At 37.7% G+C, this 16714-nt stretch overlaps 1 protein-coding gene across 1 annotated transcript in view; it reads right to left on the reverse strand.

The window, feature by feature from the left end:
- Positions 1 to 1536: 1536 nt before the first annotated feature.
- Positions 1537 to 16714, reverse strand: part of LOC124155362 (Golgi SNAP receptor complex member 1) — a 30014-nt gene continuing 14836 nt past the window's right edge. Inside the window, exons 4-6 of the mRNA XM_046529112.1 lie at positions 14277 to 14455; positions 3868 to 3933; positions 1537 to 2225 (exon numbers count right to left, since the gene is read on the reverse strand). Coding sequence (XP_046385068.1) covers positions 1988 to 2225; positions 3868 to 3933; positions 14277 to 14455 — 483 coding nt within the window. The 3' untranslated portion in view covers positions 1537 to 1987. The remainder of the gene's footprint in view (positions 2226 to 3867; positions 3934 to 14276; positions 14456 to 16714) is intronic.

Below are 16714 nucleotides of genomic sequence, written 5' to 3' on the forward strand. Positions count from 1 at the left end.
TTACAGTTAGATTAGCTGTAGATAACATCAGTTGGCACGACGAAGTTACCTTCAACACTAGCACCAATCCTTACACCCTTCTATGCCCGGATGGGTCAATATGACCAGGCTTACATATTTTACTCAAAATCTTTAATTTCTTCCCTGTATTTTTATTAATATTATTAAGAAATCATTTGGGAAGTCAGTATAAAATTTGATTTGACGAAAAATAATAAAATTTTAGCTGTTCAACAATTTCTTTGGTGCTATGGGAAACTAGCTTACAAAAATTTGTGAACACCTATCACTTTTCCTCTAATGGATTTGGGAGGTGTACAATGAATTTCAATAGTATCAGGTTTAACCTAAACTATGGCTTTGAAGGTAGGTTTTCGCAGCAACGTTAACCTAAACTAATTAAAATCTTGCTGACAACCAGGTACACCGATGCTTTCAGTCTTCCCTGGATGATGATGTTGGCAGTTTTTTTTGGTTCAACCATTCACACCAGCCATTCCAACTCCTCTAATGTTTCAATGACTACACTCTCGTGCCATCCTGAGCAAACTGAGCATCATACAAGTAATTATACATGCCGAGTTCCCTGAAGACAAGTATGCATATCTGTTGAAACATCAGAGGGGATTGACCAACTCATCTGGGAAGTTATCCAAGAAGACTTTACCAACAGGATGAGATAGTGTTTTCTCTCAGATTGATGGGATGATAAAATTATACTGGCAGTCGCAGAACTTTCATAATCCAAAATTTCCACCACAAACGGCAGTTTAAAATTTACACTCCCAAGTGCCCCCTGCGGCAATGAGGAAATATGTAGTACCTAGCTTGTTATCGCATCATACACATCACTGGATTGCATAAAATATCACTTTGTACAATGCCTTGCCTCTACAATAGAGATATCAATTTCTACAACCCATTAAAGATCCTAACTCTTGCGATTGCCATCTTCTTATAAGATTTTTACATCCCAACACACCTTCTAGCAGCAAACTATGCTCTATTGCCCGTAACAAACAGGTTTATGACATCTTGGCGAAACTAAGTTGTCCTTCCATTTTTTTAAATGCTTTTATCTAAAATAACTCACTCATATGATTTTCATACTTCTTTTGTCAAAAACTTTTCTGAGTTCTACCTGCACTATTTGGTCTGGAAAAGAAAAATCTCCTAATTGGTCATAAATTAAATATCATGGGAAAAATTCCCATAGACCAAGAAACGAACCACAGACCTTTGGCTACCATGCCATCCAGGTTCCTTCATTGCCATGGCAACTAGTATGAATTTCACGGTCATTCACTTGGCAGAACTTCCACAACTTTCTACCGAAGCCCCGACAAGTCAACACAAAATACTATCAACAGTAAATTATCTTCCCATTAAATGTCGGAGAGGGGCAACCCAAACAAAAAAATATGCTACATATATGAATGGACTATTCAACGGAATGAGCATTTCCACTCCCTTGTGGCACAATTTCTTCACCATTTGATGGAAGCTCAATATAAAGAACAACAGAAACAACCACACTTAATAGCAAATAAAATATTAAATTTAATTTCCAACAAATTTACAGTCAATCAGTGTTGGTGTGTATTTACATAAATGTAGGGCACGCACTATTAGGCAAGACATTCCCTTCATGTGTGCCCACTTTTCCCAGCAATGAATCACATTCAATTTTCAACAGCAGCCCTCAATCAAACATTTAATGATTGGATAGAATCAACAGAAGATATTCCAATGAACTCATTTATTAGAAAAATAAATATTTTGTTTAAAACTTCCCGCAAACCCTGTGCATAATGGGGATGAAGGTGGTGATCCCAGAGCATTCAAAATCACAGGAAACGTTGCACATCTACAGGCTCACTCTTGCTCTCCACTTAACAATCAGAAAAATTACCATGCAACGCATTTCAGCTGAGGGCATTGCGTTACACAACTTCAAGGTCATACATAGATATTCATTCCGAGCCATTCAACGAAATGCGTACAAGAAAAGAATTATTATGCACACGCTCACAACAACACCCAATATGACAGCATCTCTCCTCTTGCGTAACGTTATCCTCTGCGTTAAACTGTTTATTAGAGGAAATCGATTTGAGAGATCGTTCATTTTTGTCTGAAACTTCTTGAATGTGAGTCGCTGAGAAATTAAATGTTCTCTGGTTTCAACAGCTATACTGATTTGATCATCAAGGAGTCTCTCTGAGCTGCAATTGAAATAAAGTAATATTACAGTAAAACAATAAGATTACTCATGCCTTTGAAAAGATTCTATTATACTGAAAATTAAAAATGTACTATCACATTAATTTGCAACAAAAATAAATTAAATTTATAATAAACCAATTAATTAGATACTAAATTTCTTCAAAAACATTTTCTGGATAGCAAAGCTTGCAAATATACTTTCACATCCATGAAAAACAATAGCTTGCAAAGAAATTACTTACAAGTCAAATTACAATAAAAAGACAATGATGGCACATTGTACATAAAAATATCATTTCCACATACCCCATACACAAGTGGAGTATCATTCATAAGTAAGCTACATACATACATGCATTGTCTCCATAAATGCTACAGTAAAACCTCTTTACATCGTAATGGAGGGGACCAAAATTTGGGCAATTTGATGTATGGAAGTTCACCATATAGAGGTTTAAGTTATAGGCACCATTTTTACATATCCTTTGGAAATGAAAGGCACTACTGCCTTTTAAACCATTATATTTATGTGTTTAAACAAAATTCATGCATTAGTGAACATACATTTATTATTTAGTATTTAATAACAGAAAGGGAGCGCTATCGCATGATTTTTACCATGATTCGAGAGAAAACGATGTAATCTCTCTCAATTCAACAGTCACTTAAAATGATTGGGATAGTCGGATTCCTCTTTTCTTATTTACCGTTAGGTATGCTCTCATATGGAACAAAATGGCCACAACTAATGATTAACGTGAAAATGACAGCATATTAAAGGTATATGTATAAGAAACAAAAAGAGTGAAGCATTTATTGCTGAAAATGTCATTCCATATACGTAATCGCGGTTGCATTAATGGTCTCTAGTTGTATAGGTGCGATTTGCGGAGGTAGTTATGCCATTTGGGGGTATCTCCTTGATGTGATGAGTGGAGGTTTTACGATATAAAGGGGTTCACCACAAAGAGGTTTGCCTATAAATTTACATGTAAATCAGAGGGGACCGTAGGGGTGGTATGAAGTATTGAGGTTTACGATGTACAGAGTTTCACTACATAGAGGTTTTACTGTATTTTGTTTCCGGCAAACATGCAACATACAGATATAGAACAGACACACACAACCAAATAGATCTAACTTCCTTGCATGATTCAAGGTTTATGCAACACCAACCTCACGGACCAAAAACTCCAAGAATTGCAAGTGCTCCCACCAGAACCAACTCATCATATTATGCACACAATACGTATTAGAATCACACAAGGACAAGCTCTACCCTTACCTATCCAAAATTAGGTTTGATTCACTAAGTGAGTGAAATTATTATGAAATGTTTATAACTTTTTGTAAAAAGGAAAGTTGCAATCAACACTTCTTTTAAATAGACCTTCTGACTTTCTAATATAATCACCAGCAACTATCACCACAGGAAGAAAAATTTCTCTAGTTGCCAGTCGTTGAAGTAGTAAAGATTATAAGAGCTTACGTATAACTCCCATGAAATGGCATGTACCTTGTTTGCTTCTAGGGGGAACCAACTAAACCAAAAATGTAGCATAGATTTGGAAGCAACATTTCTTTCTTTCTAGTTAATCATTTCAACATAACAACTTCAATGATAATCCAGGCACAACTTACCTTCTGATATGCTCGTTTTCTTTCAAATATAAGTCCATTCTTCTATTCAGTCCTGACCTATAATTGCTGTGGATTAATTGGGAAAGATGATAAAATTGATAAGATCAATTACAGACTACTCTTATAAAAAGGAAAAATATCACCAACTTAAAATTATCATATTAAACGTACTTATTCATAGGTAACCTCTGATAATGCCATTTTTAAAGATTATTCAATTCAAAATATGAGAACAAAGCATTCTCAGTGATGCGACAAACATGCAATCATGACAAGACCGGGAGGGTGTTTCAGAGTCTCCCTTTCCGAGCAGATCGGGAGACTTGATGCCGATTCTATGTCACTTACTATCGGCGAGGCAATCCGTGCGTTTCAGACTTGCTTCCTATCGACCCAAGGACGGCTTTCCAATAGGATAGAAGTCCATTGGGCTAGAAGGTGCCGGAAAGTCATTCCGGTTGCGAGTGGTGACATGTTATGATGCTGTTTCTTATTAATTATTTGGCTCTAATAAAATAATACCACTTTATTTCATGAGTGCTGGTATAGGTGGATGTACTGATAGGTGTAGGTGAATTTAATTCTCGTGTAAATTAGACAATAAATGCGCAGACTGTATCACTGTCGTTGTCGGTGCAAGTTCATTTGCATTGTTATTTGGATGTGTAATATGGCAATAAGAATGAGAAACAAGTTGGATTGCATGGCGTAATGACTTACAAATATGTTGGTAGCATAATGCATAGAATACATGTCCGTGGCTTTGGAAGTATAACAATTTGTCTTGTTTGATATGATTGTGTGCGTGACTTGGCATCGTAGTTACATCAAAATTAGACGTGGCTATGTACCTAGTACAATTGATTCCATAGTTTACATCCTAAATATTCGTTTTAATATGAAACATTAGGTCAAGCATAACAGGAATAGCCACGGTAAACACTATACGGAGTTACCCTCACACCATCTTGGTAAATATAGCTCATAAATTTCCAAGGGTGCAACAGAAGCATCGGTGGTGCAGTTCCTTTAAGCACTCCTCCGCATTCTCAGGGTCACGCGTTAAAATCCATGGCAATTATATTTTTCTCTATTGAATTTTCGCACAATGACATAAGGTTTAGAAGATATAATAAAAGGTGCCACAATAGTAACTGTTAGTCATTTTTGTACCAAATAAAATGGAGTTATAAAAATAACCAAATATGTGCAAAAACATAACATTCTAACCACATCATTTTTCATTATTTTAACCTAGGTAACTCGAGCCATTAATAGTAATGAACACCATTTAACCTAATTTAATCACAGTATTTCCTTCCAGCGACCTCCACTTTTACGGAAAATTTGTAGGATGTTTAGGGCATATTATAAAGGCCTTAGCATTCATTATTAAAGAAGGTCAATATTCATATTGAAAGAAGAAACACAATGAAAATATGACAATTTGGTTAAACCATTGAGTAAGTAAACCATATGTTGTCGGAAAAAAGGATGGATTTCGCGACTACCTGTATTTTAATTCTTATCATACATGACCTTAATAATCAAACGTGCTCTCAAATAATGAAAGAACAAACTCGTTTAAAATTTACCTTCATTTCCGCAATTTGCACAGAACGACAGGGGATTACAATAAAACCAACTACAAGTGGATAAATTTAAAATAATTTTACCCCGCAATAACGTCAATTATGTGACAATCTATCAATTAGCACTTACGTATGCCCGTATATAGGTACCTCTCGCCTGCATTGTGAAGTGTCAAACCTGGCGGGAGGTTGTTTTTGCTGCTCACTTGACTCTTGAAAATTGTGACATTTTATTGTTTCCCGTTTAGGATAACTGTTGACGTCATACCAAAAGCGGAACGCTTCCTGGTAGTATGTGTGAAAGGCACGGAAGACAAGCGTAGTATAGGTTCCCGATCGACTCGGACTGAATCCGTTTCCGACGCCGCCAATCCTATGAGACTCTGAAACACCTTCTGGATTACTGGAAATGTACTGTGCACATGTGGGGGAAAAAGTATTCGAACAAAGGTTGTGCCACCACTATCGCTCCACGGGAAAATAGGTTTCCTTTCCAGTGGGTTGTTATTCTTTAGTCTCAGTGGGAAATTCAAACAAGGCAAACTATCTCCTTTCTTCACCATCAAAAACACGACCAATCACTGAGTCACCCTCAACCCAGAGCCTGAGTAATCCATAGGACAGAGGTGCATTCAACGGCATCATGTGCACATACTGGAAACATTTCTCTTGAATTTTCCCTATGCATGTCTCAATGAAACATCAAAAAACACTACAGGCCAAAGATATATCTTATTTTGTGGAACAGCAAAGTCTTTGTGAAGTTAAGTATGCTATGTAGAAAAAATATTTTCAAACTTTTCATGCAAGGAAATGTTGATATTGTTCCTCCTCCTTAAACCACAAAGACTATCACCATTTTGGTAGTGTGGATTTCTAGCAAAATTGCCCATTGCCCACCAAACTTCACCTTTCAGTTCTACCTATTTTGCACCCAGAGTAAGTACTAATCACGATAATTGGTCGGAATTGTGTGTTTTTTAAACGATGCCATAGTGTAAATTTAAAATGCTAAGGATAAGTGCCTAACAAATTTGTTGAGTGCAAAGAATAAATTTCATGGAATTTTACAACATATACTTCAATGTGAAAAAAAACATATTCTATACTAAACCAATAGCTTTTTTTCTGAATGACATGCTTTGTAATCAGAGGTCCTACTGAGCAATGTCTTAACTGGTGTTTGATAACACCTATTTTGAAATTCAATATTTCAATCATTTTCCTCAATACTTAGTCTTCAACTGAAACCTCCCCTTTTAAGTCCTCGTGTTTCCTCCTAGAAAGAATCAATTGTTACTGGAGGGAAAAAGTCCACATACACGTCCTTGAAAAATGTGAAGTCGCATGTGACGAAATGCCGAGAAGAAATTTTAAATTTTGAAAGGTACAAAATATGTTTAAACTAGTAATGGGTGGAATAGCATTTTTCTCGAATATCATCATCATCAGCTGCAGCAGCAATGGAGAAGGAAGAAAAGAAGACCAAGAAGATGGAGAAGAACAAGTCGGCTATAAATGTGGGGACGTGGAATGTGAGGACTATGATGAGGGCGGGAAAGTTAGAAAATATCAAAAGGGAAATGGATAAAGGGAGGATCTTAGGATTATGCGAGGTGAGGTGGAGGGATGGGGGGGACTATTGGAGTGATGGGTATAGGGTTATATATAGTGGAGGGGAAGAGAGCCAGCGAGGGGTAGCTTTAGTATTAAACGGGAAGATGGGTAAGCGTGTGGTAGGTATAGACCAGGTAAGCGATAGGATTCTGGTGGTAGAAATTGAGGCGCGGCCCACCAACCTTGTGGTGGTCCAAGTTTACATGCCCACTAGCAATCATAGGGAAGAAGAAGTAGATGAGGTGTATGAACAGCTCGAGGAAATAATTAGAGACACACCTGGTAAGAAAAATCTGGTAGTGATGGGGGACTGGAATGCCTCAGTGGGGGAAGGGAGGGATGGAAACGAAGTAGGAGATTTTGGTCTAGGAATACGAAACGACAGGGGAGAGAAAGCAGCAGAATTTTGTAGGAGAAACAAATTATTCATCACTAACACGTGGTTCAATCATCATAAAGGGCGAAGGTACACGTGGAAAAGTCCAGGGGATGTGGGGAGATATCAAATAGACTACATTATGGTAAGACAGAGGTTTAGGAATAGTGTGAAAAACTCGCGCAGCTTCCCCGCAGCGGATGCGGATTCGGACCACAATCTAGTACTCATGAAATGCAATGTAAGATTCAAAAGACTTATGAAAGTTAGGAAGGCGAAGAAATGGAACGTAGAAGCCCTGAAGGGGAGTATGAGGAGAGAATATCAGGAACTAGTGGACATTAGTATACGGGAGATTGAAAGTACTAAGACTGTTGAGGAAAGATGGGATAATATTAAAACGGGAATAGTCAAAGCGGCGGAGAAGTCAATTGGTTACGTTGACAGTAGAAGGATAAAGAAGCCGTGGGTAACGGAGAACATGATAAGGGAAATGGAGGAGAGGAGGAAGTGGAAGAACGTGGACACGGAACAGGGAAAAAGAATGTATAGGGAACTGAATAATCGATTACGACGTGAAACTAAGAGGGCAAGGGAGGCTTGGTGGAAAAGACAGTGTGTGGAAATGGAAAAGTTCCAGAAGGATGGAGAAATAGGCGCGTTGTACGCCAAAGTTAAGTCGCTATCGGGCGGCAAAAGAGGACAAGCCATGTCTAAAATTAAGGCTAAAGATGGGAGGATGCTAACCGAGCGAGAAGAGGTACAGAGTAGATGGAAGGAATACGTGGAGGACCTGTATGACGGAATGAACAGACCAGAGAGATTGACTCTAGAGGAGGAAAGTGCAGTGGAGGAGGATAATCTTGGGCCGGGGATATTAGATTCGGAAATAGAGAGAGCACTTCGTGATATGAAGGCTAGGAAAGCAGTAGGCGTGGACAATATCCCGTGTGAGCTTCTGAAGAATCTAGGGAAGGAAGGTAAGAATAGGTTTTTCGAACTAGTGCGCAGGATCTATGAGGAGGGATGCTGGCCGGAAGATTTCGTGAAGACGGTTTTAATTCCGCTTCCGAAAAAGAAGAAATCTGTGGAATGCGGAGATTAAAGGACTATTAGCCTAATATCGCATGCGGCGAAAGTGGTGCTGAGGATATTGAACAGACGAATGGAGGCGAGGGCAAACGAGTATTTGGGCGAAGATCAATTTGGTTTCAGAAAGGGGAAGTCAACTCGTGATGCAATAGCAATAATGAGGTCCCTCGTGGAGAGGAACCTAGAATACGACCAGGACGTATATGCGTGTTTCGTGGATTTTGAAAAAGCGTTTGATAGAGTGAACTGGGTAAAGTTAATGGATATTCTGAAGAGAATAGGTGTAGATTGGAGGGATAGACGACTGATTCGTAATCTGTATATGGCCCAGACTGCGCAAGTGAGGGTAGCGGACGGAGAATCCGGGTGGGCAAGCATTGGCCGAGGTGTGAGGCAAGGCTGTCCTCTGTCGCCGCTGCTCTTTAACGTGTACGCTGAAGAGATGGTAAGGGAAGCATGGGATGAGTTAGAAGCTGGAATAAAAGTGGGAGGAATGATGTTCAAATCAGTGAGATTCGCGGATGATCAGGCGCTGATTAGCCAGTCAGCAAGGGGGCTTCAGGCTCTAGTGGATGCGTTATACGAGCGTTGCGAGGAATATGGGATGAGGATTAATCACAAGAAAACTAAGGTAATGCGGTTTTGTAAAGCATCACGAGCGAGGAATGTGAGACTTAAGATAAAGGTGGGTGGTGAAAAACTTGAGCAGGTTAAGCAATTCAACTATTTAGGCAGTACGTTAGAGGAAAACGGATACAGTAGTAAGGACATTAGGAAGAGAATTGCATTAGCGAAGGAGGCGTTCATGAACCGGAAGGAGCTTCTAAGAGGATCGTTATGTAAGAGTTTAAAGAAAAGGTTAGTGAAGAGTTTGATCTGGAGTGTAGCTCTCTACGGTGCGGAAACGTGGACACTAAGGAAAGAAGACGAGAGAAGATTGGAGGCATTCGAGATGTGGGTATGGAGAAGAATGGAGAGGGTGAAATGGACGGAGAGGAAAAGGAACGACGAAGTGCTGGATATGGTTGGCGAGGAGAGGCAGCTTTTAGATGAGATACGGAGGAGACAGAAGGTATGGATGGAGTTAGTGCTTAGTGGTGAGGGGATGTTGAAAATGGTGCTAGAGGGTAGAATGTTAGGGAAACGAGGGAGGGGAAGGAGAAGAATAGGATTTTTAGATAGATTGAAAGAGAGTAGGCCTTACTGTGAGTTAAAGAAGGCAGTGCTGGAAGGAAAGGGAGGCTCCCAGATCACTTCTTGCGTACTCCATGGAAACCTACCTTAATCGGTAGAATACTATAATAATAATAATCGGATACCAATATTTAATTATTTTCTGAATACCTCACTCAAATATCGAATACTGCACCACTGAATACTGAATATACACTTTGCAAGTCATTCTACTTAAACACGGCTCCTAAATCCTGACGCAAATATTATCCACAATTACATCAAACTTGCATGCATGGAGTACCGCAATTCTTTTGTTTTTTTTTTTAATCATATGCATTTTGAAAGTTATAATATTAGTAATGCTTCATTGCACGAATGGAAAAACTTAAACGAAATAAAAATCGACAATTACTTTGTAATTGTAAATATGTAAAAACATGAATTTCATCATGCAACAGGGAGACAGAAAAGGGACAGCCAATCACGCGGGCATTTGAACGTATAAGGCACACATCCTTCGTAGTGGGATTCTCGTGGAGGGATCAGCATTTTATGTATATCAGTGCTTACTTACAATGATAAATTTTCGTAAAAATATAATTAAAGAATAGGGTAGTTTCCTTCATTAAAGAAAACGAAAGGCATTGATTGCGATTAGTTACCCTCCATTAGTGTATTCATAATACACAAATTATTTGGTTTTTCAAATACCGGTTTTGACGAATGGCAAGGGTCAAATTTTATCCTCATTTGAAAAAGGCCAGATTGGCGCCCATGCGATTCCACTCCGCATGACGTCACAGGGACCTAGTTTCTACGCGAGAGGATAGGAGTTATACATCGTCTGAGGTTACCAATGCATGCATGAGGCACAGAGCTCAGGGAAACATGTCTTAACAATCACTTATTAAAACTGACTAAGTTCGGAAAGTTTTCTTCGTTTGATAAGGTATTAATAAACCTTTTTTAAGCCAAGCGCTACCATTCAGCAAGGTACTCAGCTATCCGCTAGCATCCTGCGACGTATCAGCGCTAAGCCTCGCCTCAAGGTCACCTCACCGGGCGGGAGGGGGAACCAGAAATACGACGTACGGAGATATTTCCCGGCATTCATACTTAAGCGTCGCGTTTTCGCGCGCTTGAAAATTTTCACTTTTCATTTAATCGCGAAAAATAGATGTTGTCATTTAAAAATCTAAAAGCGTGAAATACGTACTCCAGGAGTAATAATCTTTCCATTAAAGCAATAAAAAAATAATAGGAAACCACCCTATTGAACCAAACAAACCTTCATGTAAGACCCAACCATTTACTAAGGATTTAAAGAGGATGCTCTGTGCTGTGTATTCGTAATATGAATAATTGATAACTTTGCATCAGCGAATATTGAATAGTGTAAAAGCTCATTAATCGAGGTATTCAGTGATTGGACTATTCAAACGTACCATCCCTACTTTAAACGTATATACTTTAAATTTTTAACACAACAGACATTATTGCTTCATTTCATTTTTAACCTAAAAATTAAATCTTTGCTAGTATCGTTAAAATGGCTGTGGACATATTGATGAAAATCAGTACACTTTTAGATGGTTATTATTACGCTAACAATCCGATTTTTCTTTATAAAGTGATATATTCCAAATATAAACATAAAAGCATGATCAACGTATAAAAACGAGGTGAATTGCAATTAAATCTCGCATTACAATTACATATGTATGAGTAACCCTCCATTACATTTGTAAGTAATTAATTATGGGGAACACGCACTTCCGAGTGGCATCATAATTTCTGGAACAAAGTTGATCTCATAGAGACTCCCAAATATCAGAGCAGAGCAGCATTGTAGCATTATTCGCTCTGCTCCGGGGAGCTCCAAAATGCCACTCCACCCGACTGCTCCGCTTCCAATTGTACCTTGCGTATATATATATCAGAGTGTCATATATGTAAAAAGGTATAAAGGTTGTTTTACTATGAATAATAGGATACATTCCTATGAAACAAGGAGATGTAATGACGTTCATGTCAAACAATCGAACCTAGCTCTGGTATCTAGAGGGCCTGAGCTCATGTGTACAAAATTGTATAATAACCTACCTGTAAACATTAAAAGTATAGAAAATATTGATGTTTTTAAAAAGAGGGTCTTTGCTTACTTAATAGAGAAGTGTTTTTATAGTATAAAAGAATATCTTCAATCTGAAATGTAGCATTTTCATATGTGAATTTGTTAATTTTGACGTGCCCTATATACTTGTTTAATGATTTTATCATGACATATTGTATCCTTGGGCAAATAAATATTATTATTATTATTTGCACCAACCTGCTCAGCTCCGGCCACAGCGGAGGGAGCAACTTGGAGCAACAATGAAAATTCACTCCGCTACCCTGCTGCTCCAGATCCCTGCTTTGAGCCCTCAACTTCGTTACCATCATTCTACAATATGCCTGTTCAAAATTTTAATGAGGTCAGAGTATTCCAACCCATGCCAAATCAAACGCAAAGTTGCACAAAAAACATGCTTAGATTCGTCGTGCTACATGATGCCTGGGCCTGCTAGTGTAGGAAGTGTATGTGTCTGTGAGTAGATTTGAAGGCCTTACTTGTTCACGTGCATAACTTGGCGGCTACTCCAGTATGTTAATTAGGGATTTGTTCCTAGGCGGCTCATAGCCAGATATTGTATTGAGTGCTATGCAAGTTGCCTAGACTGATATTTTGCCATCAAAATCAACAAATTTTCACAGATATCAGAAAACCACACATTTCATTAACTCAGTGCTACATTTGGTGTGCATAGTGCTGAAAGTGAAATTCATCATAGGTTATCGACAGACATTATGAAATGTATCAATATCAAAGAGTGGTGCGTTCGAAAATAAATGCTCCTGGGCCAATGGTCTCCTCAGGAAATATGAATAATCATTGTGGTACTTGCAATGGGGGAGACTTCTATGAGTACTAAAGACACAAATAAAGCTGATTATGAGGATCAATGGGAGGATTTTTATCACTTTTTCCGACTCTTTCATTTTTTATCTAGTTTTAGACTTTTTAGAGTTTTAGTTTTATCTAGTGTTACTAGCCTAGTTTTAGAACTTAAAATTAAAAAAAAAACTAATAAAAGGTGCAGTGAACTCAACTGATTGAGGCACCAAATGATTATGAAAAAGGATATCCTCCTTAATTTTCTGCCAAGTTCAAGACTTTCATAAATTATTTGAGGCATAACTGTGATTGATTATTTCCAGCTAATTACAATCAAGTTCAACAAACTAAGATTTCCGTGCTCATCAAGACGTACTTATGCATGAGACCTTTTCAACATGAGATCAACATCACATGGGTAATTCTAAAACAGTAATGCAGTACATATACGTATGTGGCACTTATCTAAGGTATTGTAGGTTAATTAGCTGTTATTGATTGTTAATAACAACTGAAATTGCTAACATAGTTTATAATTGTACCATAATTGGAAAAATATAATCTAATATTGAAAATTAGATTCTCAGAACATTCCATGTCTGGATGGAAGATCCCTTTGTAAATACAATTTAGCACTGCGAACCATTATACATTTTTATTACATCTACATACTTTCAAAGATTGATTTTTTCTACATGTATACTTTCAATAAACTGAGACTTCTTAAAGTAAAATAAACAATAGATGAGCTCGGAGAGAATTTGAGAGGTTTATTTTATCTCACCCACACACAGACATGAGTTAATTAAGTGGATATCCTTCGACAATTATGACAGTTAATAGAATTTAGCACAGAAACTGATACACGCAGAGAAGGTTCAAAGCTTTGAATAAATTTAATGTAAAAGCTCTAAGATGCTTTTTTTACTTTTGTCTTAATGTCATACCATGAATGAAGTACAAAATCAGATTCTTTGGTGCTATTGCCGAAGCCACGGAAAAGTAAAGTTTCCCAATGGTGGAAAACTTGATTTAAAAAGTATCTGCATTAAATAATGCACCACTTTCGCTATTAACGAAATAAGTTTAACTTTTTTTATTGAAACTATGAAACATTAAAAATTATTAATTTCTTACTTTCACCTTGGCTAAAGCCAAAAACATCCCTTCACCCCTAATTTCCCATTGAAATCACTATTTCAACTTGCCATTCAATTTGGCACTGGTTAACGAAAACAGATAGGGATAAAATTCCACATTGTTTAATAAAATTCCAAGTTTCTATGTTCAAAAGGAAAAAAATGAGTGTTGGTGTTGGCAATTTTTGCAAAAAATGTTATTTGTCCATTCAAGGGAAATGCTGGTGTACAAATATCAAGATGTTTAAGGGGCCATATATGCACCATAATTATGTATTGGTAGTTGCTTGGTATGACTATTATGAAGAAAAGCTGTACATTTATGCTATGGATGGTATCTTAGCCCTTCTCATCCAAACAGCATCAAAGGCTTTCACCCATTGACTGACTATGACCAAGAAGCAACTTTTGATGGTCAGACGAGAGCATCAAAATACATATTTTGAATACATGCCAATGCAACAAATGTATATACTCACTCTATGTCTTTACGGACACTATTTAATAAATCTTCCCTTTCCCTTCGGGCTAAACAATTAGCTTTGGTTTTTGCGAATTCCTGCTTATAGTCTTGAAGCACTTCTTTATGCCTTTGCTGGGTATAACGTTGAGTTTGACCCGATGAAAATTCACCCATTTTTTCGTTGATGGAAGATAGCTGGAACAAAGGCATGTTATAAGAATATGTATCATTAATATAGACTTAAAACAGCAGGGCGTCCACAAAAGTCTAAATATAAAATTTAAGCATAATTTCACATTTTGAAGGGTTGAGTTTAACTGAGTTCATTTAAGTGGTTTTATTTGAAAAAATGCAACTTTTCAAGTTTTACATAAATAAAGGATTTTACTATTTTAGTTCCAATAATTATGAGAGAAATTTCATTCAAACTATAAATACTTGGAAATTAAATAAATGGGTAAGGAGAACAAATTGATATGCAAATATTTTTCCCGGCAGTATTAGCACTTTGGCACAGGGCCACAGCAGAACTGGACTTATTCTATGAAAATTCTTGTACCTGTAATTCCCTCTCGAGGGCAAACCCTTTCTAAGACCAAACTAAATTTACATGTATGTATTACGTTAAAATAATGTTATTTTCTACACTAAAGAAAAAGTGGAAAATCCAGCCTGAAATCTAAGCTAGATCATTTTTTCGTTACCTGTTTAACAGCAAATGTTTCCAATCCATTAGACATTGTGATGCACCTGACTAAGTTTTGGTATTTTAATTTTTTCACGTAACTGTGCAAATTTGGCCTTGGAGGATATAAATTATACACCACATTTATCTGAATATAGTCAAAGTAGTGTAAAAAGTAAAGAGGGGGACCACATTCAAGCATATTTTTTTTTATTTTTTCACAAAACTGAGGCCTCAAAATTAGGGGGGGGGGACTATGTTCAGAGGGGGACTATATTCGGAGACATATGGTATGTTGCTAGTGCTGCAGGAGGGAAATGGTACAGAGGGGAAAGGACTGATGCAAAATTTTACTCAGAAGTGGGTGGTACTGAGAATAAAATATGTTTGGCAAGTGCAGCACGGTTGTGAGGGAATTAGGAAGGGATTTAAGTTTTAAATAAGAGTTTGATGGCTTTGAATACATGTTGGAAAGACTGTACTTGATGTGCATAAGAGAAACAGGAGCAATGGAGGCGTTGGGGAAGTTTTGCCAGCAGGTGGGTTATTTGAAAAAATAGGCAAAAGATCCTGGATGATGAGTTTAACAGATTGTTTTATAATGTTAGACTTTAAAAATAAAATAATTATTGAGAAATGATAACCGGGAACTACAGAGACAGTGCACATTGAAATGGTGAAGGTAAGTTCGGGATCATTGGGTTGCTTGGTAAGGATTTAGGTTTTCAGAAATACTTTAATGCAAAAGGGGGTCCCTTGCCAAGGAGACACTTGCGCAGGTTTACAGAGAATAGGTTACAGGTTTAATCAGGTGTAATTCTAAAATACAGTAACTCTCATTAATATGATCAACCTTATTTTGAAGTTCTCGTTTTTATGAAGCAAATTGTTGGCCCAGACAAAAAGACTATTCCATTCTATTGCAAAAGAAACGTTTTTATTGAATTTTAATTATTACAAAATTACTAACCACAGTCCCAGTCCTGGCGGATACAAAAAGAACTTTATTACATAGTTCCATTGATAAACAATGGCATTTAGGTGGATATACACTACTATACATTGTAACCATTGCGCTACCCTCAAGTTCTCCTCGTGCACAGTGGCCAAGAGCATCAATGATTGTTCTTTCTTCAGCAGGAGATACTTCATTACACCCACACAACATCATACAATAAGCTTAATTCCTGTGGAATCATGTGGTGACCCACTTATTATCGGCCATAAATTGGCCTTATAGTAAATTCTCTTCCTACATACTTTCGTAGGTATGAAAATTTGAAAAACTGAAGTATGCCTGAAATTTCAAATTTGGCCGCTGCGACACAGTGTGGTGCAGAGGATCGAGCATTTGGGCACAATCTAAACAATCTGTCGTGAAGTGAAGAACTGTTCAGCATTTCGCTCGTTCTTCCTTCCCGTGGTCAGCAAATTTTTTTCGGCTCCAGCTGCATTGCCCATCCAGAGGGATCGGTTTATCACAACGGTGAGTGAAGCCAAAATTGCAATGCAGTGACGCGTTCCACAGGATAACAACCCTTTTTGATGCCTTGCATAGGTTTATCAACTCTTGAAAAAGGTCTTGCAATGCATTTTTTCGGATGTTGAGGTCTTTCTCTAATCGGGAAGATATCCAACCTCCAATGTGTCGTGCAGCAGCCAAGGAAATTGCGTGTTCACAATACACATCGTACACATGGATGTGTTTGATGGCGAATGGCCATGTCAAAGAGAGGATGACACGAAACTGCCGTATGAATTTGGAGGGC

This window comes from Ischnura elegans, chromosome 3 (assembly GCF_921293095.1).
Source record: "Ischnura elegans chromosome 3, ioIscEleg1.1, whole genome shotgun sequence".
Taxonomy (NCBI): domain Eukaryota; kingdom Metazoa; phylum Arthropoda; class Insecta; order Odonata; family Coenagrionidae; genus Ischnura; species Ischnura elegans.